This window comes from Euprymna scolopes, chromosome 13, assembly GCF_053919585.1.
Source record: "Euprymna scolopes isolate OS-2025 chromosome 13, ASM5391958v1, whole genome shotgun sequence".
Lineage (NCBI taxonomy): Eukaryota > Metazoa > Mollusca > Cephalopoda > Sepiida > Sepiolidae > Euprymna > Euprymna scolopes.
In genome coordinates, this window is record NC_136494.1 from 73,405,174 (window position 1) to 73,432,943 (window position 27,770).

Below are 27,770 nucleotides of genomic sequence, written 5' to 3' on the forward strand. Positions count from 1 at the left end.
CTTGTTCGCTAGTGAATACGGAATAACAAATCTAGGATAACTGTTTTGGCTTTACACCGGCTACTTAATATCATGGCACCGATCGAATACGCCATGTGTTTACTGAATTATGAACGAGGTAATCTTTATTTAATTTCTTTTATTTTCATATCGTTTGCTCCCTCCCCACCATTTGTCTTGTTTTTATTCTCATTATTATTTTATATTAATCATCAAACTGGTTATCGCTTCTTCGATATATGACAGCATTATATATTTGATCTGTTTGTCCATGTTTGGTTTCTTATTTTTGAAGACTTGATTTCATTTCGATTTAAATTTATATCCAAGGGCTCTTTTAATGACAGATATTATCTTTTTTATGACTACTATCTGTATTTCGCTACGGCTTAACCTTACAAGGGTAAAAAATAAACCTATATTGTTTTTAAACTGGAGTTGAGATTTTATTTCAAGGAAGATTTCTTCCGTTGCAAAACTGGACTAAGACTCGACCCAGTCAATTTGTTGGTCACGATATACTGGTGCTTATGCACTTTTGTTACCGCGCTATTTTTAAATAGTTTTTTTTTTTTTTCAGATTGAATTCAAGTTTCACGATCTTTTTTCTATTAAATTGTTAGATGGAAGCACGATAGTTACAAAACATCCTCCCCTCCCATGTTAAAAATGACTTTCAAGATAACAACGTTATTATTTCAGCATGGTGGCAAAAGTGCACAAGTACCCCCCCCCCCCTTTTTTTGTGAAAGTGCACTGGGGGACCACCCAAAGACTTAGATTACGAGGAGGTTGAAAATAATAAAAAAAAGCCTTTCGGAATAAACACCCCCCAACCTCCCCATGTTAAGAACGGCTTTCGGAATAAATACCCTTTGCAGGTTAGACAACCAGGGCACATTGACTGTCTTGCCCCCCCCAATGCATTTCCCCCCTTTTTTAAAATTAAATTATTAGGTGGAAGCACAATAGTTACAAAACACCCTCCCCTCTCCATATTAAGAATGGCTTTCAAAATAACGTTATTACTTCAGTACAGTAATCAAAAGTGAATAAGTACTGATACACTTTAGTATCCATAAGTTCATCCCCATATTATTCAATTTGGTTCTTCTATAAACCAAAATATGTATTTGTGGCCTAGCAGACCAAATGAAGACTTACAATTAAAAAATTGATCTTTAGTGGTATTCGGGTCTGTTTTGAATGAATGTAACATTTAAAATTGTCGCCGGTAAATTGTCTCATATTGAGACCTTCATTTTCTGATGTTTTGCTTAGAAATTCACTTTTGAATATTGTTGTTTACAAGAAAAACAAGTCCATCCTGCCTCGTTTTTGAAAAGTCAACCTTATTTTTTTATTTATATTTTGGGAGGTGAAGGATCGCCATTGAATAGTCCCGTCCGCACAAGAAAAGTTATTTATTTATAGTGCTAGATGAAGGGGATTGTCATAAAAAAAAAAAACTATCTTTGTACGGACAAGACTCTCCAAATACAACCCCTCCTCCAATAAAATTTTGTAAATACGAAAACATATGAAAATATACTGGTACTAATAATTCGTCTAAGAATGTCTCCATAATTAAATATGTGATAAATTCCTTTAATTAAAATACCTGTTGAAATATGTTTCGTCGGGGACACTAAATCAGCTGTCACTGTCTGGAAAATGACGGAAGTAATGCAACAATGAAATGCCTTGAGAAATATGCCAGATAACCTAAAATTTGTTACCATCAAATTTCCTGCTTTTCTACGTACTACTCTGTAGTATATAGATAATTAAATGTGCCACAAAGATTTAAATGTAGGTTCAAGTTTGTAAGAAAAAAAAAAAAGATTTTGAAAAACATTATAGATATTAATAACAATTCTCTCTCTTTTTTTTTCTATGTATTTCAGTTTGATGGTTGCCTTGTACAGATTATTCCAATTAGCATCTAGTAGTCCTCATCATCGCATTACCAACCTCATTGTGTTTTTACCAAAATTGTATAGAATGGCATCATCATCCTTAACTCCTGTCACACCACAAGAGTGCATGTCAGCCCAGGCTTGTGAGGAATCCCCACAAGACGTTAATATTGTATTGGAAGGAAAAGCTCAAGTCTTACAACCCAAATCGGTTTTCTATAATCCAGTCCAAGAATTCAACAGAGACTTGACTGTTGCTGTGATATCTGAATTTTCCCGACAGTACTATCATGAACCGCTGCACCAGAAACAGGTTCGGGCTGTGCATCTTCGTCTCCAGAAAGATACGACTACGGCTAGTGCTGACACTGCCCCAGAAGATATCAAAGACGATAGCACCAATCCTCCCAACACTGTTTCTAATCAGCTTCCAGTTGAAAACGGTTTTACTGAAGAACCGGTGACCCTGGAAGCTGGAAAGATGTGTAAGAATGGTATTCGTATTCTTGAAGGCTTGTCAGCATCCGGTCTCCGCTCTGTCCGTTTTGGATTGGAAGTTCCTGGTGTAAGGGAGATAATTGCCAACGATTTTGATAGAAATGCTGTCATGTATATTCAGAAAAACATTGAAAAGAACAAATTGGAAGGTTTGGTGACGGCTAATTATGGTGATGTATCAATGGTAATGTACTCAAATCGTAACTATGAAGATCGGTTTGATGTGATTGATCTTGACCCTTACGGAAGCCCCGCCCGATTTCTTGATGGGGCTGTTCAGTCGGTGTCGGATGGAGGCCTTTTATGTATCACCTGTACCGACACTGCCATCCTCTGCGGCAATGCTCCCGAAACCTGTTTCTCCAAATATCGGGGTATGTCTCTACGGGCTAACTTCTGCCATGAGATGGGCCTTCGGATTATTCTTCAGGCCATCGAGACGCATGCCAATGCCTATTCTCGCTACATCCAGCCCCTCGTCTCGATCAGTGCAGACTTTTACATGCGTGTCTTCGTACGCATCTTTAAGGGTCAGAGCAAGGTGAAGGAGTCTGTTACAAAGCTAGCACTCGTCTACCATTGTGTTGGCTGCGGCAGCTTCTCTCTGCAGCCACTTGGAGAAAAAGTGCCAACAAAGGGAAATAATTTCAAATATGTACCAGCAACAGGTCCCCCTGTTGGGCAAGTGTGTGATCACTGTGGGTCGCGTCTCAATGTTGGGGGACCAATTTGGGCTGATTCATTACATGATAAGGATTTCTTGCATAAAGTTATTTCATCGCTGGAGAATGAGGATTTGAAACTGAACACAAAGGACCGCCTCTTGGGTATGCTCTCTATGGCTTACGAAGAACTCCCTGACGTTCCGCTCTACTATATTGGTGATGGGATTTGTGATAGACTTCATTGTGTTGCACCAAGTTTGCTGCAATTAAGGTAGGTTGTTTATAATATTCATGTGCTTATTTAGTACGTTTGTCTAGTTTTGTTCAAAAATCTTTAATGACCAATTCGTTTAGTACATACAGGGTGGAACGATAAAGTTGTCGCTCTAAAGAAAACAACACTACAGCTTTATTTTAAAGTTTTTATTGAAAAAAATTAATTCGTGTAACTTGATTATGTAGTAGAGCTGACATTTATTCAATGTAGCCGCCTTCAGACTCAATCACTGCCTTGATACAGGTATGGAACTGGGAGTGTGCCTTTTCCGCAAGTGCTGGTGGAAGCTATGCAAATACTTGGCGGATGGCTGCGATCAGGATGGCTTTGGTGTTGTGGGAGGTCATGTTGGTGAAGTATGACCAAACAAAGTAGTTCAGTGGGTTTGGATCGGGGGAGTAAGGGGGGGGGGCAGTGAGAGAAGGGTACAATATCTTATCACTCCTACTGAATCCAAGCCTGGGTCTCTTTGGACTTGTAGGCTAGCACTGAGTTCTGCTGCCACACCCAGAATCTGCCAGCGGACACCTGATTACAATAAGGAATCATCACACTCTTTAGCACATCCAGATACATTTTGGTGTTGACTTTCAAGCCGACTTTGAAGATGTGAGGTGGCGTGATGTGACCCTCACTTGAAACCACACTCAAGACCGGTAACTTTGTTTTCATCATCTTGGGCATGTCCCTGTTATTTGTGGCAATCCAGTGATACATTTTGAGGGTGCTGGCAATGGTCCTGTTGTCATAACTTGGATCGTTAGGAAGCATGAGTTACAACGCCTGTTTTCAGTGGCGTATTTCCGATCTTTCTTGTTGAACATTGTGTCACTTTCAGATATGATAGAAGGTTCCTATTGCTGTTGGGATTTGTACACAACTGGCCAACTAGTAGATGGTCTGCAACAAAAACAGAAAACCGGTTTTCATCAAATGGAAATGGAATCATGTAGTCTTTTCTATGGCGACAATTTTATCTTTCCACCCTACATAGCACATTTACAGATACCTAACTTTATATAAATAGCGATTACTAATGGAGGTTTGGCATCTGTCTGAAGCCGAACTATACTATGACTTCTGTAAATGTACTATTGTGCTATCTTTCAATGCTCGGTTTTAAGGAGGAGGAGAAAGTAGTATGGTATTTTTTTCTGTTGTCATGACACCAAGCTGAGGCTCATTTAAAACCTGTTTGCCTCATTGGCGAACACAGAAATTATATGGTAAATTGTTCTTAACAGATGCTACTTAACGACCAAAGATATAGTTTCTTTTCCCTTGAATTCTTCTTTAGTCATAGCAGAAAGTAAGTTAAATCATAGTGAAAGGCAACCCAAAGGCTCCCTTTTTTTAAACTACTACACTGATATGTTATCTACTCATAAGAATGTCTAATCTTATTCCAGTGCAAAAATAAATATATGTAGCTGATCTTTTATCTTTCATCTTATGAGCATCTCTATTTTTAATGGAGATTTGGTATCTGTGTGTCTGAAGCTTAAACTGTAGTATCACTAGGGCTATGACAACAGCATATTCTTTTCATTGTTTTGACTCACGATTATATATCCGGCACAGTTAATCAATCGAGAACCACATCACTCTATATAAAAGCATATACGATATCAACGGATACACACTCGAGGGTCAAAACAATGAAAAGAATATGCTGTTGTCCTAGCCTTAATTATTACGTCTGTTGATATATTCTAGGGTGGTCGCTAGAAAATGAGAAAATTGTCAAATGGTGATTTATTTTTTACAAAGAATAACTTTCATATGCAAGAGTGTGCGGATGTGCAAATGCATACAAAATGTGAAATGACGTCGCCGTAAGGATAAAGAAAAAGATTATAAAAAGAAGAGAGAGCACATTAGAGGATACGTGGGTGATGAAAAACGTTAACAAATTCCTAATGAACCGCCCCCTTAAGTAAACACTTCATCAAATCTTCACACTAACATAATGTACTTGCAATAACCCTTATCCCTGAGTGGCTTCCGGGCCTTGATAAGTGGTGATCACTGTGTAAGAAAAAAAAAAAAAAAAAAATGTCAGTCACATAACGGGAAGTCGCACATGGCGGGAGAATAAGAAAATAAATGTCATTGTTCCAAAAAATAAAAAAGAAGTTATTACTTGTCCGTTGTTCCTTGTTACATACTCTGCTACAACGTGTTGGGTCTTCATGTGTAAGCATGTGTACTACGTTACAATAAATTTTTAAAAGATTAATTATTATAATGCACTCGCAGATGTTCAAAATGTCCATGCAAATTGAAGAAGTGAATAAGTCGGATGCCATAAAATTTAAACAAACAAAAAAAAAATTAATAAATAATAAAATTTAAAAAAATTAAATAATAAAATTGAAATAAATACTATTAAATTATTATTTTTAAAATATTAATTAGAATACTATAAAAATATTGTTTTTTAATACAGGGTGACCCCAAAAAAAACAGGACATTCAATTGTTTTTGTGAGTATTTTACAGTTAACGGGGGAAAAAAAGGCCAAAGACCCTAGTGTTTTGATGTGATGTTTTGAATATAATAAACTAGTTATGACCAAAGTTTTATTTCATTCAGACAAAACACTAAGAAACGGGGCCTAATTAGAGTTGGGGCCCGTTTTTTTAGGAGTCACCCTATATTAAAAATTAAGAATAAAATCAAAATAATTCTGAAATTGCATATTATTATTTCCGGTATTGTCGGTACAAGAGTTACGCCCTTTTATCATACAACTACTCGACATTATTCATGTATTTTAAGGATAGAGCTGAACTTAAATTCAAAATCAAAGTAAATACTATTAAAATAATTTTTAAATATTAATTAAAATATTAGTATTTTTATTTATTATGTTATTCTTTATGTATCAAATTTTGTTTTTGAAACTTGAATTTTGTTTGAAAAAAGACTTGAAAAGTCCTTGAAAATGAACATTGAAAATCTGCATGAACTCTGGAAATATGAAATCAATCTGTCATCACCGGTCAGTGTCTTGTTAGTGCACATTACAGTAAATGCCACAGTACTCTTTGTTATACTTTCAGGTTGCTAGTCTGTCCTCAACTTTCAAGATCATAAGGACCGGTTTTTACATACATCACCTGGTATTCTCAAATGGTTAATGGCCCTGTCGGTGGGGCATTAGAATACGCCGACTGCCCCCCTGCAGAGGGTAAAAGTCCCTCAATGGGGGTCCTGGATATGACCTTAAACTATATCCAGTGGTGAGGGCCCCAGCTTGTGGGCTTTGGGGAGTGTGGAGCCACCCTTTAATTACCATTGCTCCCAGGTCCACTCTGACCCGGAGTGGTAGTACCTGTTAGGGTCCCAACTATGGGTTATAATAGAAACCGACATGAAAACAACAAATATATTCTATTAAAAAAAATTTTCTTCAAAATCTTTGGATTCGGCATTAAATAACCCGAAAAGGGTTGATATGCCGTAAAACAACCAACCAACCAACCATCAAATGGTTAATCACATAAATACTTTCCCGACTCCAATTGGTTATTTTATGAAAACTAGTGCATCAACATCATAGCTGAATGATTGACAATATCTTTGACATAAATGTTATCTTAGAAATCTATTACTTTTTATTTTTAAATTTTTTATATTAAATGGGTTATATTATTATTATTATTATTATTACTCGAGAATAAGGGTTGATGAGATGAATTGATTGTCAGTTGAGCGAGGAAGAATATGATGAAAGGATTGAAAAATAATGAATGGAATGAACAAAATTTGATTATTTATTAGGAAAAGTATTTGTTGGCCTTTAATTTAAAACTCACCCTGCTGTAGCTCACAGGGAAGCAATTTTGTAAGGGCTTAATCTAATTTATAAAACTTGCTATGTCTGTCTGTCTCCATATTTTCAAACTCTATCACTTCCGAGATTAAAAGTTGCAGAGGCGCTAGGGGCCTCAAATAATTGTTTTTTTTTTTTTTATAGACCGTTCTTTTCTGTGTCTTTAGCTGGTTAAAATAGTTTTTGAGGGGTCCAAGTTGGGTTAAAATTGAAAAAAATCGTTATATATTTTGTACATTTATCTGAGTTTATTTTTAATCAGTTCATATGCATGTCACGTTGATACAGTGGTAACGTCACCAACTTTGAATGCTACAGTTTTGCTTCCAGTTTTGATTCTAGCTGATGGCACCCAAATACTTTTTTTTTACTTTTGAAATCACGACTCTGGTGCTACCAGATCAGGCTGTCTATTGGCTTCCTGAGACGAAATGCACCTACATTAAAGTTTTGTTTTTGTTTTCTATTCTCTTTTGTAACTTAATTATGTTCTGCATAAACCAAAAAACAAAAACAACAGCCCCCTTCCCCTTTCTCCTTCCGTTTCCTTTTTTTTTTTCCCTTCCCTACTTCCCAACCCCGTCAGTGGGGCATTAAAATACACCGACTGTCCCCCTGCAGAGAGTAAAAGCCTCTCAAAGTGGCCACCTGTTGACCATGGGTGGCGACCTGTAATGACTCGAAAAAGGATCCTGGTGGCTGAGCAACTGATATCTAGGGAAATTAAAGATATCAGTTGCAACACTCCACTTTGGCCTCGTACAAGGCTAGATGGGCGGTCGGAGGGGCTTGATCCAATCAATCAGCTAGTTACGTCAAGCCCTAACACATCTACTTTTCTATCAATTTCCTCTAAATCGTAACAAATACAGTTCTACCCTGTACCACTATAAACTATATGCATATTTTCCCCTCTTTTCCATGTATTAGAAGGCGGTGGCTAGGGTCAAATGTGCCAAATGATTAAAGTCATGACATGGCTGTATAGTGCCGGAAGATACCACAGATGACTTGGATTGTGTAACTAAAGAATTATGGGTGCTCAGGGCTCCCATTTGGAACATGTATACTGTTTATGTAGCCCTGGCATGACAAGGCGAATGGGTTTCCCCCTTAACATGCCCCAATATTGGACTCCGAGGTGGGTGAGGAGCATAAACAATGAATTTAATATAATATATATATATATATATATATATGGCCAAGTATAAAAACTCCAAGCGCCAACACGTCAATTCGGATAGTTCAGATAATGAACTACATCAAACATCCTCAAAATTTATTGTATTGGAATCCACCAAAGAAACCAAAATAACTGACTTATCACCGTTTAATATACATAAAATTATATCAGCATGTATTACCCCCAAAAATGTAAAAACTTTAAAAAATAAAACCCTACTGGTGGAAGTAGAAAGAGAAAAACATGCCACTTTTCTCCTAGGAATGAAAACTTTCCACAACATAAATATCAAAACTTATCCACACAAGAATCTGAATACATTCAAAGGTGTAGTAAAATCGAAAGACCTATCAATGTGCACTACTGAAGAGATAACAAAAGAACTTAAAAACCAAGGAGTAATAAACGTTAAAAGAATTACAATAAAAAAAAGAGAATCAGACTATACATACGAACACTTATATTATGCAGTTCGATAGAGCCACTATCTCCAAAGAAATCAAAATTGGGTTCAACGTTGAAAAAGTAGAACCATTTATACCAAACCCACTTTGGTACTTTAAATGCCAGAAGTTTGGGCACCATGAGGATGCATGTAGGGGAAGAGCAGTGTGCGGCAGATGTGGCCAGAAAGATCCAGACCACACTGTCAATGACTGCAATCTTGATTGCAAATGTGCAAATTGTGGAAAAAAACATCCTGCTTATGCTAGAGCATACTGAATCTGGAAGAAAGAAAAGGAAGTAGTGTCAATAAAACATACCAAAAACATCTCCTTCCTCGAAGCCAGGAAAATAGTAGAGGGATACATGAAGGAAAAGACGTACTCTCATATCACCTCAAGTTTTATATCATCCAACATCACTAAGACTCCAAATATGAAATACTAATAAACAAATTGTTACAATTGGGACCAAACGACTGGCCCAAATTTATAAATGAAATCAAACTGAACATATCATCAAAAATTAATCATCCCATTAAATCATCAACTAATGTTACCAATAAAACAAATTCTCAACCAAAATCAGAACATCCAAGAAAATAAAGTCGATCAAAAGAAAGACCACAAAAATCACCAGTACGTCATGCAGATGCTGAAAAAGATGAAACTAAGGTAAAACAAAATCAGTTAAAAGAAAGACCACACAGGTCACCATTTGAAAAGCAAACACTTGAAAAACAAACAAAAAATACATCTACCAAAAAACAAAATAATATAAAGAAATTACCACAAACAGAAGCCACTCATACTACTACAAATAGATTTACGGAATTAGAAGGCATGGAAACTGAAATTACTCCTCAAACCAAAAAAAAAATCCTCATGAATTACAAGAAAATCCAATGGAATTGCAGTGGTTTGAAGGCAAATTACAATGAAATTTTATTATTGCAAATCAAATTTAATCCTTTGGTTATTTATCTCCAAGAAACCTTCCTTAAGAATGAGGACAATTTGAATATAAAACACTATCAACAATATAACTACATTCATAATACAGGACTTAATAATACTGTAACCCTTTTCCCCCTCCCATTGCAAAACCCAATTATATTCTGCAAGGCAGAGAATAAAAATGACAAAATCCACTATAAAACAACCAAATCAAAAGCTACGAACTAATGATTGAAAATACAAGGAGCTTGAAGAATAAAAATCTTATAAAATTACTGGATACAACATCGATACTATTCCCAAAATAACTGGATTCGGCATTAAATAACCCACAAAGGGTTGATATGAGAAAAAGAAGCATGCCTCAAGTTTAATTTTAAAAATGAAAATAAAAAAAAAACAAGCAAACAAAAAAAAAAAAGGGATGACTTTATAACTTTTCTTGGATTAACTTTTTACACTGTTTATATGAAAATTTATTAAAAAAAAAAATGTTTGTTTCTTGTTTTCAGGTCAGCAATTCTAAATGGAGGCTACAGAGTTTCCTTGTCGCATTGCGCTAAAAACTCTCACAAGACTGATGCCCCAGCTGAATTCATTTGGGTAAGTATTGTGTCATGATATGTGCTTGTGTATGCTGAGCTCTCACTCAGCCTTCTCTTGCCTAACCTACATATCCATGATCAGATAGATCAGCACTGTGAAAGCTGACCAAACCCAACACATCAGTATAGAGGATTTGCTGAAACACTTCTCCAGCATAGTTTATCATACGAATGAATCAATTACACTGGTATGGTCATGTGGATAAACCATTGCAGAAACATAGATGCCTTAAATTTTAAGAAAAAAGTGAATAGATAAGTCTGCACAGATTGAAAAGACTGAACCATAAGAAGTGGAGTGTGATCTATAAATATAAAAGCGAAAATGTATGTATGTGTGTGTGTCTGCTTTTTCTGTATGTCAACAAAAGGCTTTTTTCAGAGAAGCGGTCGCTCGCTTCATGACTTTTTAAAACTTTATATATCACATATAAATCGTAATATCTCACAGTTAACAACGAAGCTCGCCTGTCTATTTAATTTGCTCGATTTTGGGAAGATAAATATTCAATATTTGTCGCTCGCCGCATGTGGGTTAGTCTTTTTCCTATAACATCTTGGGGGGGGGGAGCGTTCAGCAGTAAATGAATACTATCCCGCAGTCAAACTTGACCTCATTAACTCCTTAAAACGGGCACCTGCTAAATCCAAGTAATTAAATAAATTCAAACGTGTTTCCGTTAGCATCTCGCGGTGGGGCAATCGTTAACGTTGCACTTTTTTTTTTTCACACTTTAATTTACAACTTTGCCTCAACGATTTGGGTTCGATCCTCATACTTAGAGAGTCTTCGTTAATTAAAAATATTTAAAAATCTGTTTCCACAGTTATTTACTAAATGTTTATATTTAAAAGTCAACAACTTCAATATAGTCAATTTTTCTGTAGTTTTCAATTTGGCTTTCTGTTGGCCTTTTTTACTTAAAAAAATGTGCCTGCGCTTTTGGATTTGGCCTTTTTGGCTTTTTTTTCTGAAAAAATTTGGCTTCGAATAATTATTATCGTCTGCCAACCCTGGCAGAGAGAGAAAAATGGAACCCTCAAGGCAGAGAGAGAAAAAAAGTGAACGCTCAAGGGAGAGAGAGAAAAACAAAAGAAACAAAAAAACCGTGAAATTTACACGGGTCCACCTAGATCCGCCGAAAACCGTGCCGGTGGAGATAATTTAACCACACATGTAAATATATACCTTTCTCCTATTAAAACTTTTTTTCATGAAATTTACTGTAGTAGTAGTAGTACAAATATATTGCGAAACCATCATTCTCTCTCTGTCTGTCTCTCTCTTAAATATAAACAACGCCTAGAGGAGAGAGTGGGAGGTTTTTTTTCATGAAATTTAATGTTGTAGGAGTAAACATATATTTTTAGAAAAATATTTCATGTTTCGTTCCTGGATTAGCGGAATACACATCAAACGAAGGCTAATGTAAAACGCTGAAGGCAGGCAGAGAAAAAAAGAGAACGCTCAAGGGAGAGAGAGAAAAAAAGAAAAACGTTAAATGTAGTAGGAGTAAAGATATATTGTGAAACCATCATTCGCTCTCTCTCTCGCTCGCTGTCTCTGTCTCCCTCTATATCATTAAACAAATGTATAAGCACATACACAAATGAAAATTTAGTAGTAGCATACGGCGGTCTCTCTTTCTCCCCCTCTCTCTCTGTCTGCTGTCTCTCTCTCTTATTATTATTATTATAATTATTTGAAGCCAAATTTTTCAGAAAAAAAAGCAAAGAAGGCCAAATTTAAAAGCGCAGGCACATTTTTGAAGTAAAAAAGGCTAACAAAAAGCCAAATTGGAAATTAAAGGAAAATTGACTATATCGAAGTTGTTGACTTTCAAATATAAACATTTAGTAAGTAACTGTGTAAACAGATTTTAAAATATTTTTAATTAACGAAGACCGCGTTTCTCTCTCTCTCTCTCTCTCTCTCTCTCTCTCTATCTATCTATCTATCTATCTCTCTCTCTGCCTGAGCGTGCGTACAGAAAAGGGCCGAACTTGAAAAAAAAAGCCAAACAGAAACTCTGATGGCCAAACTACTTTTTTTTTTTTTTTCTCTTCCCTCCCCCCATCTATCTCCCCCCTCTCTCTCTCTTCCCCTCTCACTCCTCTATCTCCCCCCTCTCTCCCCCTCCCTCTCTATCCTCTTGGCTTTGTTTATATCTAACAGCAATCAGTCGTAGTTGCGAGAATATTTTTAATTAACGAAAACTGCGTTTCTCTCTCTCTCTCCCTCTCTCTCTCTCTATCTCTCTCACACTCTGTGTGTCTATCTATCTATCTATCTATCTATCCTCTCTCTCTCTCTCTCTCAAACAAATGTAAAGAAAAATAAACAATGAAAAAAAACAAATAAATGTTCAATTTTTGTCCCCAATGTAAGATGTATTTATTGAGAATATTTGGAGCACTAATATCGTGATTTTGGTATATACATATTTACATACATTTTACCTACCGTACTCTTCATTTACTATTTTAAAAAAATAGTACACAGGGTGAATTCGTCGGCCAGGGCAGTAAAGGGTTAATGTAAATGTTTCAAGGTACGGATATGTGATGGGATAATGTGTATGAAAAAAAAAAAAGAAAAGAAAACGTGAAATTTTTACGGGTCCAGCTAGTAAATAATAAATGTGCATGAATTAAAATATATTTAAGCATATTTTATGACTGGGCAAGATTGGGCAGTCTAGTAGTTAAAAACTTAAAAAATTATAACTTAATGATAAAGTAACCACTTCCAAGGAGAAATATTTAAAAAATACTTTTTGTATTTTGTTTTGTCTAATGATGAAATATAAGTTTGATTTGTTTTTTTAATGATGAAATTGACAAGATAGGAAAAAAAGAGAGTTCAGAAAAAGCATAACAAACAACTCTATTACTTTTGAAGAATTGGCACGTTTGCCTAAAGCCGAAACTCAAAACTATACTATTACTTTTATTAATAGACTATTTGTACTTCTATTACTGATGGAGATTTGGTATCCGTCTTTTTTCCACAGGATGTTATGCGTGCATGGATTAAAGATCACCCGCTGAAGGAATCCCGTTTGCAGGAAGGGAGTGTCGTCAAAGCCATAATAGCCCGAGAACCGAAACATAACATTTCGTTTGAGATTCATCCAGATGCCAACCCTCCTTCTCGTAAGCAAGGTATGCTTCGTTGGCAAATCAATCCTGAACCATGTTGGGGTCCGCGGCCTCGAGCCCGAGCTGTGCAAACCAAGGAGTCATCTCCAGAATCGAAGAAAGAGAAGAACAAAAAACGTAAACGAGAAAAGGTAAGCAATATCGGCGAAACTACACTATAATAGAGAAATTTGGAAAAAAAAAATTTGATTTAACAAAAATGATGCTATCTCCTGATTTTTTTTGTTAAGTTCATTTAAAAGTTCATTTAAAAGCAATGATGTCTACCCAAATGGCATGTCAGAAGTATTTAAATATTACCACATTATTAAAACAAAAATCATGAGCTTTCAATTTTAATCGTAAAAACCCGTCACCATATTTCTTTAAGAAGATGTGACATAATAACAAGGTAAGTAACTCAGTTATATTAAAAACAAGGCAAAATGCATAATTTATTACAAAATTCGCAATAGCTACTTACCTCCCTTTTGAAATTTCTGGTGATTTCTTTTTAACCAAATATTTTATTTTCGCTAATTTTCTTCAAAAAATGTTTTCTTTAATAATTTTTTTTTTCTATGTTATCATTTTTTGGTAATTTTTGAATATGTTAATTACTGTAACATAACAATTATGTAGAGACCATTGGTTTGCCTTGAAATTCAATATTAATAAATTTCGAATTTCACTATTATGGTTTAGTTTCACTACAATATCTATATGAAGTCAAATATTTAAATAATATTTAAGCCAAACTTTAAAAGTAAATGCTTCCAATGAAACCTGATCTTTACAACTATTTCAATGGGTCGACAAAAAGCAAATTAACCTGCTCTCAATAATAAAGCAGATTAAAGAAAGAAATACAGTTTCCCTCTCACCAGGAAAGCACATTTAAAATAGATTTAAAAAAAAATGCCCAAAAGTTTGTCAATTGAATAAATTTGCTGGGATTAAGCAAAATAAATGAGTGAAGGTATATTTAAGGAAAATCAAAATTCATATCTTTCAACAACTTTCCAGTGAATAAAATGATTTCGGAATTTTCCAAATTGTTTCATTGTTTGAAGAGATTCTAATTCAAGGGGAGATAATTACATCAACATCTCATCATCTATTAAGTTTAACTGATGTGAGGAAACAAAAGTCTAAGGGAAATAACTGTAATTTCTAAGAAATAAAGCTGATTAAGTTGGGTAAAATTTCTGAAAAGCTATTTATAAATTAAAGATTAAAGTAGGTACTTACAATTATTAATGTATTCATACCTTTTTAATAAATGCCATTTATTATATTAAGGTATTAGTTTATTAATAAAGCTTATGTTATTAGAGTTTGTAGGTAGAAAAAACAAGACGTATGTATATCATTATCTTAAAAATTCTTTTTGTTTTTTGAAATTTTCCCGAAGAGAACTTGAAATTCTCTTAACACTACACTGCTCTTCCCCACTCACCTCCAAACCAAAGCAATGTCATTCATTTTGGAAAACACTGATTTAATGTATGCAGCTGAGAATAAAGAAAGAAAACCACAAAGGGAAAATGGGTCTCATGCTAAATTCAAACTGGTATCTCCAAAAGAGGATCCCTTTAGTGTGGGTTTTGTCTTTGACTACTGAGCTGTACAGTTAGAGAAAGCTGAATTTGGACAAATAATTCATTCTTCAACTTTATGATAGATCTTTGTTTACATTTGTACTACAGATGTAAGCATAATCTCCTCAAAATTGTGTTGAGCAATGAATGTAGTGAATGTATATACTTATGATTATTATATAATTGTACAATTGTTCAAAGTTTGTCTACATCTTTTTGAAACCTTCAGTAAATGTATGAACTAGCAAACACATCCAATGTTATCTGGGAATGAATGAGGATATCTACATATTAACATTTATATTATTGTTATATAGTTGTTGAACAGAAGAGAAATTATCTGTTGCATGTCTATTTATCGATGTAGCTATCTATCTATTTATCTCAATCTAGCTATCTATCTAACTGGCGAGGTAAACGAGATGAGATGTGGAGCTATATTTTGATAAAAGTTGTCAAAACATATTGAGGTGTAAAATAGACAAGTTGCACCAGAAGCTCTAAAAATAGCTGACCAGAAGGATGTGTTTATTATTACGTCTTCAGGTTGGCTGGACATAGTCAAGTTGGAATTCGGGCGTTGAGAAGAGCGGATGGGTTAATGGTTGTCTCCTTCCCTTCCTCTTGGGAGGGAACTGACATGTCTCAAAATTGGAGACAAGAATTAACCACTCAAGCAAAGATATTCACTTTCCATTCTTCTGTGATCGACACCTTGGAAGTTATAAAAAAAAACTATATAAAACCAACTATTGTCCTGGAGTTGAAATGCATTCGTTCAGTTTTCAGCCTCCTTCTAAGAAGGGTGAAATTCCCAGGTGGATCAAAAGAACAATGACGCACTTAAAAAGTTGAGGTATGTCGAAATACATGTGTTTGTTATGCAACATGCACACATGCACGCAACACAATTAGACGATTACTGGACATAGACTGCAAGACGATAACAGAGTTCAGATAGTGAAGAAGCCACTACTATATAGACATTTAGTAAAACGACATACAGTCACAACATATATGAACACCACCTCACAACGTACATACATCTTTTTGGTGCCGTGACCAGGAACATAACATGACCACAACATAACATTATTTTTAATTTTTATAATTTTATAAGTTATAAATAAAACAAAGTTAAGCATTGTCTTTGTTGCTATTAAATTTCTGCAATGACTTCTATTTGTATATAGTTAAGCCTTTATGGCCTGAATTACGATGTAGATGATTAAAAATATATTTATTGTTAATTTTAGATGGCTGCATACTGAATATAAGCAATGGACAGTTGTAATCTGGAGGTATCTGGCATCTACCCAGATACTGAACTAATATATACAAGGCGTGTTTGATTCAATTTCCACTTTATGCTGTTATATTCATTTATTTACGACTGAACAAATTAGTACCACCAGGTCATAAAGGGTTAAGTATGTTTATGTATTTATATATACTGGATTAATTTCTAAACTAATTAACTGATCATTATGAAATTTTGGAACATATTTAGGCATAAGAAATGGTAATGTGGGCTATATTTAGTTAATTTAGTTTTCTGCAAAGAGATAAAAACGGAATGGAAACTCTTAATGAAAATTCAGAGACCTGATGTTTCTAAAATTTTAACGATAGGTATTAGACATCAATTAATAAATATTCCCCTAAATTCAGTTTCTTTAGAGTATTTTAAAGGGTTCTTAGTGAGAAGGGCATAATATTGGAATGTTTCACTCTGTGAAAATTCAGCTTTGTATTGATTTTGATCTATAGTCATTAAATACCTATAAATAAAACTTATTGAATTTCAATTTCATCTTAGGACAATTTGAGTTTAAAGCCTTAAATTTCAGATATTTTCTAAAATCCAGATCATGGATTTTGATTGAAATTGGAATAAAGATTTTAAGCTCAAGCTTCATTTTCATCATTCATTGATTTTAATTTTCATAAGGAGACACAAAAGTATTGCCAAACCATTTCTGGGATGGTTATTCTTATTAAAAAGCATCGTTAATTAAAATTAAGCAAGTAATAAATATAATAAGGAAAATAAATTGAATAAAAAAGAGTTATCTGCCCCTATTAGAAAAATTATTTTCAAATTTGTTAATCGGTTTTAGTTATTTTTTTCTCATCTTTGAGAGCAAATTTGACACTGCATACATTTAATGTGAGATATCTGGCACTGTGATACGATGAGGGGATGACCCATGTCTTAAGTATTATATGTCTGTTATCAATGATTTTCTCAAGCAATTAATAATTGACAAGTTTTGTTTGAAAATCATGGCAATGCAGTTTTGTAGAAAAACACTGTTGAATTCAAGACAAGGTAAATGAATGTAATATAGAATAAACATAACAAGCAAAATAACTTGAAGTAATAAAAGTTATCAAGCATTATAAATTATTTATTTACTGATGTAATGTGTTGAACCAGGATGGTATTTTGGTGTTACTGTGGAACAAACTGGATTCAAACTTGGCACACCCAGGTTTTCAGTCAAGTAATTTATATAAAAAGTAGTATTTATTAAATATTTGGAAATGTCAAGAACCTCAAATACAAAAACCATTTACCAAAAAAAAAAAAAAAACTAATGGTGTCAGTATTAAAATAACCCAAAACAGTTGATATGCCCTAAAACAAATTAGTCTAATCTAAAAAAAAATATCTACCTGTTCATGACTGATGGAAAGAGAAGAATCTACCTTTTGTGAATTGAGTAAAAGGTTCAGTTCAAAAGCAAAGATTCCCAATTTTGAAAATGTGCACCCGAAGAAAGTTGGGGGGGGGGCGGGTTATATAAACTGAAACGTGAAAATAACAACCATAATATAAATAGCAGTCCAAATAACTCGAATGATACAAATTATGAATTATCATCTAAAAAATTCTGAAACTTAATAGAATTGTTTTGAAATCTGTCTTGGAAATACACATCCAAATCTAGGATCTTATCTATTGGTGCTCATCCATACCCCCCACCCCCATGCTACCCCTAATCAAAATCAAAATCTTTAGTATTTACATACCCGATATCTAAAGAAAACATTGTGCATAAAAATCAAGTGAATGGATCAAGTAGTTTTATTTTTATAAATAAAAACATCATTAAGTAATTAATAAGAATTCGTAGCGCCTCCACCCCCGATATTAATAATATCTTTGAATTATTTGAAATTATCTCCCTTGTCTTGCAAAATATGGCAGAAGAAAGAAATTGTTATTTAACCATGAAAATAGATGTCCCTTTTCTTAAAATAAAGCGACTTCATCAATTTATGTGATTTTTGGTGTATGATATTTTCTTTCCATTATAGGTACATATACCACAAAAATGTTTCTCAATTTTGATATTTTCATTTTTTCAATGATTCAATTGTATTTTCAACATGTATCAAAATATTATATGCCACAATCATGTTGACACACCGGTTCTTGCCAGATCACCAAAGTTAAGCAATGTTGAGCCTGGCCAGTACCAGATAGGTGACCATTCGGGAAGGTGAGGTGCTGTATGTACCGCAAGGTAAAATACCAGGTTCAGAAACTGGTGTAGTCTATCCTTCTCTTAAGCTGTGGTAGGCACCCTGTCTAGTGATCGTGTTACCATAAAAAAAATACCCTTAATAGCCCTAGTAAAGCATCAAGTATTCAGCTACCGACAAGATTTGAATTGTGCTACAAACTCGTGTAGTGAGTTCAATCTCGGCTATGGGTGCGCTGGATGGATGGATCAATCGAAATATTGAAAGAAATGTGGACCATAGTTAAAAATGTCATTATTTAAAAAATTTCCAAGTAATTCATTTCTAATAAAAGTAAATATTAATTTTTCTAGTTTTTGCTGTAACACTATTTTACTCTTTTTACTAATTTTGTCACTATTTATCTTTTCAATCTCATTATTTCCATATCAACATATTATAGCAAACACTTTGGTGCAATACTTAATACGAGGCCTTAAAACATTCAATTCCTTTAAAATAATATTTCTCATCATCCACACAATCATTCCATTTTCTCTTGAGACAACAAATATAATTGTTAGGGTTTATGTTCCTTTATAGAAGCGCTGGTTGAGTTTGAATAAAATAAATATGTTTTAGATACGTTTGAAGCCAAAACAATGCATTATTACAACATAAACATTTATTTTGTTTGAAATTTATATTGAAATTTATAAATATATTTCGAAGATACACTTCATCATCAGTATGTCTGTCTTTCTTTTTTTTTGCCGTGTTGTTGTTGGAGCATAGAATCAGTAGAAGTCTGTTTGTTGTTTTTATGGTAATCTTTTCAAATGCCGGAAAAACAACAAACGGAATTCTACTGATTCTATGCTCCAACAACAACATGGCAAAAAAAAAAAAAATACTGACGATGAAGTGTATCTTTGAAATATATTTATAAATTTCAGTATGAATTTCAAACAAAATAAATATTTGTTTATTTTGTAATAATGCGTTGTTTTGGCTTCAAACGTATCTAAAACATATTTATTTTAAATATAATTGTTGTATCATCAAATTCAACGTATTTATTTTAAATATCATCAAATTCATTAAATATTATCAAATTCATTAAATATCATCAAATTCAACATATTTATTTTAAATATCATCAAATTCATTAAATATCATCAAATTCAACGTATTTATTTTAAATATCATCAAATTCATTAAATATTATCAAATTCAATGTATTTATTTTAAATATCATCAAATTCATTAAATATCAAATTCAACATATTTATTTTAAATATCATCAAATTCATTAAAGATTATCAAATTCAACGTATTTATTTTAAATATCATCAAATTCATTAAATCTCATCAAATTCAACATATTTATTTTAAATATCATCAAAGTCATTAAATATTATCAAATTCAACGTATTTATTTTAAATATAATTGTTGTATCATCGAATTCAATTTCCAAGATTGCATTCTTCAGTTCCTTTTTTTGATTTCTCTGGTTTTACAGGTTTTATCTTGGTTGAGTTTGCTTGTCACTGTTTGTATACAGCCTAGTGTCCACATCACTTAAGAAATTGTCACCAAATTTGGCCAAAATATCACTTCTGGTCTAACTTAGAACTGATTTAATTTTGGAATGTTTAGGTACAAGTCATGGAAAAGATGAAAGTTAAACTTCATTTCTGTTCATCACAGGGACTTGCAAATTAGTCCACGTATTATAACCAATGAATTTCCACATCATATATAACCATGATTCTTGATTTTGAAAAGTTTGGTCATAGTCAAAATTTTAATTTTCGATTTTTCAAAAGTCAAGTTCACAAAAAGTGAAAGTAATTTTCAGCAAGAACTTCAGTTCTTGCATTGTGTAGATTCGTGGCTTGGTCCATATTGTAGCAAATGAAGTTTTGCATTTTATATGACCATAACTTTGAAATTTTTAGACACGATCAAAATGTTGACTGAATTTCAGTCTCTGATTTTTCCAAATTTAATGTATAAATCTGATGTGCTTTGGTGACAGAAACCACTATGCAAAATTTAAGCATAAGATAAATTGTTTTCGAGTTATCTATATTTCCATCAAATAACTTTATTTCATACACTATGGAAAAGTAAAGCCCAGATAATACTTTGGATAATCCTTACGTTCTTAGGAGAGGTATACCGACTCATGACTGATTTATGTTCTTGTTTCTTAGTGGAATACTAGGTGTATCAGAATTTTTGTAGGAATTTTTGACACCCCTAACACGAAACTGCGAATAAAATATAAAAAACTCATAATTTCTCTTTTAAAAGTGGGTTGTTTATTTTCTTTATGGATTATACTTCCAAAATAAACTATTAAAGTTGTATAAAAGTAATAGAAATATTATTTTTTTATTTAAAAAAAAAAACAGTAATGAAATTAATTGAATTTTACGAGCTCAGTATTTTTCAATTTTTAAACTTTAAAAATCTATCAAAATTTTTCTATTGATTCTATACGATATTTTCAGGGTCAATGTGAAATTTTATGCTCTTCCCAATAAACTGAATATATAATATTTTAGACAAACGTTTTTTTTTTTAAATCCATGCCTCCCATTTTCAAATGTCTATTAAAAAGTAAATAATTAATTTACTCACCAAAGTTTTATATATCACAAATTGAAGATAGAAGATCAATAAATAATATATTCAAATTTAAAACAAAAAAAAGTAGTGTTTTTTAGAAATTTACCTGTGAAGTCCGAAGTTTAAAACCTTTTTATTTAAAAAACCATGTTTGTTTTTTTTGTTTTTTTTTTTTAAATGAAACCTTGGTCCTTGCTCCTTAAATTTAAAAAAAAAATATTAGGGTTTGAATTACATTTTTCGAGTAGTTATAAGCTTGGAAAGACAGGGGGTCGAATTAGCCCTCCTGCACTTTAAGTAAATGGAAATTAGGAAGATAAAAAAGGAACAGCAGTCGTCTTACACCAATTGAAAGAATGCCATTGATTGGATAGAGAAATTATGACGTCATTTTATAAATAAAATGGATTGACAATATTAGAAAACAGAATTTTTTTTTAATAGATGATTTTTATTAATGCAGGATTTTTTAAAAACAATTTTTTAAGCATAATTTTAATTAATTAGAAATAATAAAAAGAAACGATATTGAAATTGACAATATTAGAAAACAAATTTTTTTTTTAATAAATGATTATTTTAGAAATAAATAAATACACAGATGATAAAAAAAAGGTCCATGAGATAAATATGAAGAAAGTGAAAAAATTTTTTTGCGCATTTCAGGAAGCAACCATTAAAAGAAAACTGTTTACGCAACATTTTTTAATTTAAAATAAAAGTAAAATAGTTCACTATAAATCAGCGATTGAATTGTTACTTAAATGACTTTAACTCTTTTAAAAATGCTTCTACATTAATTATTTTTATACTATCATTAAATACTTATTAAATTCTTTTACAATAATTTCAATTAAATTTATCTTAACTTAAAAAATTTAATTCTAAAAATACTATTAATTATTAAATACTTAGTTATTAAATTCTTTTCCAATTCTTTTTCAACAATTTCAATTTTATCAATATTTCATAGTATTGACGTCAATATTTCTCTATCCAATCAAATTGCATTCTTTCAACTGGTGTCAAACGACTGCTGTTCCTTTTTTATCTTCCTAATTTCCATTTACTTAAAATGAAAGAGGGCCGTTGAATTAATTCACGCCTCCCATTTTGAAATGTCTATTAAAAAGTAAATAATTAATTTACTCAACAAAGTGTTATGTATCACAAATTGAGGATAAAAGATCAATAAATAATATATTTAAATTTAAAGCAAAAAAAAAGTAGTGTTTTTTTAGAAATTTACCCGTAAAGTCCGAAGTTTAAAACCTTTTTTTTTTAAAAAACACGTTTTTTTTTTTTTTTTTTTTTTTTTAAATGAAACCTTGGTCCTTGCTCCTTTAATTAAAAAGAATTAGGGCTTGAATTACATTTTTCGAGGAGTTATAAGCTTGGAAAGACAGGGGATGGAATTATTCAATATTTTTCACGAAATTTTTGACACACCTAGTGGAATACATGTTAAAGACACAAGCTAAATAAAAGATTTACCTCCCATCCTGAATCGATTTTAGTTCTTCTTCGTTAGTCAAATTCATGGATCAAGTAAAGATTAGATGCTCTGTAGCAGAAGATGAATACTGGCGAACATTTCAAGTGACACCAGTTGTTTGACCTTGACATTGCCATTGGTTGTTTGTAAACATGTCAAATAGCAGACATGGTCGCATGTTCGCGAGCAAGAGTTTTTGAAAATATATTTACAAAACTTTTTAAGATTTAAAAGGAAAAATATATATTTACAAAACATGTTTTTTAATATTAAATATTTACAAAACTTTTAAGGATTAAAAAAAAAACCCTTTTTCTATTTACACAAAACTTTTTAATGTAAGTCATAAAACAAACGTATTTAAACAAAATATGTTTAAATAAATGGGTGTCTTTTTTTTTTAAATTTACAGGACTTTTTAATAAAACTAATAATGATAATGATAATAATATAAATGACAAATTTTTACAATGTGCCCCAGCGTATTATAAACATCCTAACCTCCCTATGTTAAGAACGGCTTTCAGAATAAACACTCCCAACCTCAAAAGCTGTTCTTAACATGGGGTGGTTGGGGGTGTTTATACTATGCTGGGGCAGGTCGTAAAATAATACCAAACAAATAAATAAACCGACATTATAACGGAGAATTTCGGATGATGTCAATTAAAAAATACATAATTAAAAAAAAAATTTAAATAAAATTTTTATAACCAAACTTTTTAATGGCAGAAACAAATATAAAATAACTGACTTGTTCGGACTTTTGCGACCAAGATTAATTTTATGTACAGTGTGTTTTTTTTTAAATTTTTTTTTTTTTTTAAATCTTTCTTTGTGCGTTTTTAATACAATTCAATATTTAAAAGTGCGATGTATGTAGGTGGTCATTGAAGGAGAAATCCTTCTAGACCGAGGCAATTTTTTTGCATAATAAAATCACAAGTATAAGCAACAAGTATAAACAATCGAGATTTAAAAAATATATTTTATCTACATATCTTTTATAACTTTTATTTTTGCAACGATGAAGTGTAGTATCACAAGATACAAATCTTTTTATAATTTTGATTTTTATTTAAAACCAAACTCCCCCCCCCAAAAAAAACTTGCTATTTGCTTACTTCTCCACAAGGGCAAATTAAATACAAGTTGTTTAGCGTCTGAAATTCTCAGTTTCTAATGTTTTGTAATTGATATAGTTCATTCTTTTTATTTTATTTTTTTAATTTTTGTTATAATAATTATTAGTTTTATTAAAACGTTCTGTAAATATATTAAAAAACACACTCAGAGAGACACCCATTTATTTAAAGATATTTTGTAAAATTTACGTTCATTTTTTTACTTACATTAAAAAGTTTTGTGTAAATAGAAAAAAAGTTTTTTTTTAAATACTTAAAAGTTTTGTAAATATTTAATATTAAAGAAAATGTTTGTAAATATATATTTTTTCTTTTAAATCTTAAAAAGTTTTGTAAATATATTTTTTAAAAAATCTTGCTCGCGAACATTCAAACATGTCTGCTATTTGACGTGTTTACAAACAACGAACGGCAATGTCAATATTGAACAACCGGTGTCACTTGAAATGTTCGCGAGTATTCATCTTCTGCTATGGGGTATCTAATCTTTACTTGATCCAAATTCATAAATTAAATATTGATTTTCAAGTGAAACCAATAGTCTCTACTGAATTGTCATGCCGCACTAATGCAAATATCTAAAAATTACGAAAAACGAGGTTTCTACCTTATCATTTCTCCTAATTTTTAGATATTTTCATTAGTGCGGCATGACAATTAGTGTGACATGATGATTAATTATTAATGAAAACAGTTTTCGTAGACAATTAGTGAAAATTAAGTTTTGCTGAATATTTTCAGTTTTAAGAAAATATTTACCTCCTTTTTGTTACAATTAGAACTGTCCGGTTTATTTATTTTTTTTTTTTTTAAATTCAATTTTTGCTAATTGTCTTCAAAAACTATTTTCATTCATAATTAATTTTCTACCTTATCGTTTCTCATAATTTTTGGATATGTTTATTACTGCAACATGACAATTCAGTAGATATCATTGGTTTCACTTAAAATTCAACATTTTGATTTTTTAAACTTTGCTAAAATAATGAAGAACCCGAAATTTAAAAATTTTATTTTTAACCTAACAGTTTGATTATTGGTTTCATTTGTCTTTGGTAGTTTGTATGAAAATTTATTTGTTAACTAACACATATTTGTGTAACAAGATTGAAACGAGAGATAGATAATGTAAAATAAATCTCTGATGAACACTCAAAATCATTAAAAGATTAAATGTTGAAATAATAGTTAAAACAAAATTCATTTAGGATTGTTTTTTTTTTGTTGCAACATCTAAGCATAGCTGGAATGTTAATGACACCAGTCAATGGGCAATGAACAATTAGAACCTAGTAAACAAATAAGTTTGTCAAAAATGGATCAAGTGAGTTTTTTTTTTTCTTTTACTTATAAACGGAAGAAAAGACAGACAGAAAGTGAGAGAAACAAAACCTGGAGAGAGAATGTCAGGATAGATGAATTTATACATCAGCCAGGTATTGAGATAGACATAGCGTGCAACAGACTTTACACTAAGGCATGAATGAACTGGGAGAATAATTTTTCTGTTCCAGTTTACATAAATAAAACAATGAAACAACTTTATTTTCTTTTCTTTCTTTGGAGTTAGACGATAATAACAATAACAATAAACAGAGATTTGTTTTCGTACCATGAAGGAAAAAAATATAATATGTATCATTGTGCCATTTGATCCTTTCTCTCCAAATAATTATCTATTGATAATGGAGATTATGTATCTGTCAGAAGCTGAACTATACAATTACATCAGATAATAATGAAGAATTTGTATCACTCTGAAGGCAAACTAAACTATTACTATCTTTTAATGTTCAATTTAGTTTAGTATACTGTTGTATATGGCATAATTATGTTGACCACACCGGTTCCCGTCAGGTCATTGAAGTTAAGCAACACTGAGCCTGGTCATTACTAAAATGGGTGACCAATTTTGGAATTCCAGGCGCTGTATGTAGGAGGACGTCAACACCCCCCCAGCAAGAGTTGCAAAAACGTAACGTTGTCATCTCGCCTGACTAGGATATACATGCGACTGGAGATTGCTTGTGAATTTCATACTCTCATGGAACTTCCTCCTTTAGAGGAAGTCGGTTAAACCCAAATAGTGTTAGTGCCGTTTCACACACATACTGTTGGCATTTAATTGTTTCCCCACAAGAGCAATATGTGAAATAAGGTCGTTTTTAATGTGGGGGAACACCAGCTCCCCTAAAAGGGGCATTCTGGCAATAGGCAAAAATAAAAATTGCCTTAGTATAGAAGGGTTTCCCCTACATTAACTAAGGACAAATTAACTTAAATGTAGCATCAGAACAGATACTACATTTGGATCTCAGCCCAAAGGCCAGAAATTACTATACCGTTTCAGCCTAATATAATTAGTTTCAGTGTTCAGTTCAGGAGAGAAGATAGTATAACATCTGTTTTGTTGTCATGAGACATTCTCATATTGCATTTTTTTTTTTTTTTTTTGTGGGTGGGGTGTTGATGTATTTGTTTGTTCATTACGATACTGTTCTCCCAAGCATTATTTCCTTTCTTTGTTGGAATGAGAGTTAGTGTAATATCTGTTCCGTTGTCATAAGACTATCCTCCTAGGGATTGCATTCTCTTTTTTTCTAGTGTTGGTATATCTATTTGTTCATTATGGTAACATTCTCCCAGGCATAACCTCCTCCTTGGACGAGTGGGGGAGTTGCAGTGTAATATTGTTACTAGTATTAACAATGACTCCCTATAGATATCTCAGTACTGGTGCATATTGTGAACCAGATGTGTCTCAGCGTTCGCTCGGTTTTGGCCGGAACATGACATCAACAGTTGGATTATGCTGAGTAACAGCTCAGGCTTAACTACTATCTGATGTAACATGCTGATCAGTCAATTACATGCACGCCTAGCAGACGACTTTTAGATAAATATTGGAAGAAGAAAAAAAAAACAGTTGTTACATGCAAATTATGAACAATACCAACATAATGAATCTTTAAAACCTCTTTCAATTTAAAAAAAAAAAAACAAAAAGAAAATATTTTTTACAAAACATACTTAAAATAATACTTGGAAAAAAAAAAAAGCAAAAAATTTTGTTTCCAGTTTTGCTTGACAAAAACGAACTTTAAAACATAAAAAGAAATGGCAAAATATATTTGGAAAAACAAAAAAAAAAAATTTTCTTTTGAACCCTTTTTTTAAAAACATTCCCTTAAAATTATTTGGTCCCCCAAAAATTAACTTTTACTTCTAACCTTTTCTTGACAGTTATTATTATTATTAAAAAAAAAAAAAATAATAAAACATCAAATTATGGGAGGTCGATTTTTTTTTAATTTGATTACTACATTTTACATTTATTTATTTCGCTATTTTTTCTTTTCTGTAGCGTTGTTATGATTTTATTGTCAACACTCTGCATAATCTGGCTGTTGACATCATGTTCCAGCCAAAACCGAGCGAATGGTGAGATACGTCTGGTTCACAATGTGAACCAGTACTAACATCCCTATAGTATAATAGTTACTAGTATTAGTAATGACTCCCAATACATATCTTTGTAGCGTTCAATGTCTGTTGCTTAATCGTTTATTTTTCTTGATATTTCAGAATGATCGTGATTTAAAGATGTATCCGTGTAAGCAGTTCAAAGCTGGCCATTGCGAACACGGAGACAGTTGCGTTTACAGTCATAATCTAGAGGCATTTGCAGACGGTAAAAAGCAGTCAGATTGTGAGCCAGCATCTGCAGACACAGAAAAAGAATCCTAGCTAAGGTTTTATGTCATAAAGTGTGATATTACATTGATGGATGACAAAGGCGGCATTAACCAAACCATTTTTTTTGTACATGTCATGAATGATCCAATGTTTTATCGAAATAAAATATTTAAAAAAAAAAAGAAAAGTAAAATTAAA

The 27,770-nt window shown here is 32.3% G+C and overlaps 1 protein-coding gene across 1 annotated transcript; it reads left to right on the forward strand.

Annotated features, from left to right (window-relative positions):
* Positions 1-27,770, forward strand: LOC145292073 (tRNA (guanine(26)-N(2))-dimethyltransferase-like). The gene is made up of 5 exons (XM_080138128.1): positions 1-118; positions 1,908-3,353; positions 10,293-10,383; positions 13,400-13,678; positions 27,462-27,770. Exons 2-5 carry the CDS (start codon positions 1,912-1,914, stop codon positions 27,621-27,623), a joined length of 1,974 nt encoding a protein of 657 aa, XP_079994254.1. The 5' UTR covers positions 1-118; positions 1,908-1,911; the 3' UTR covers positions 27,624-27,770.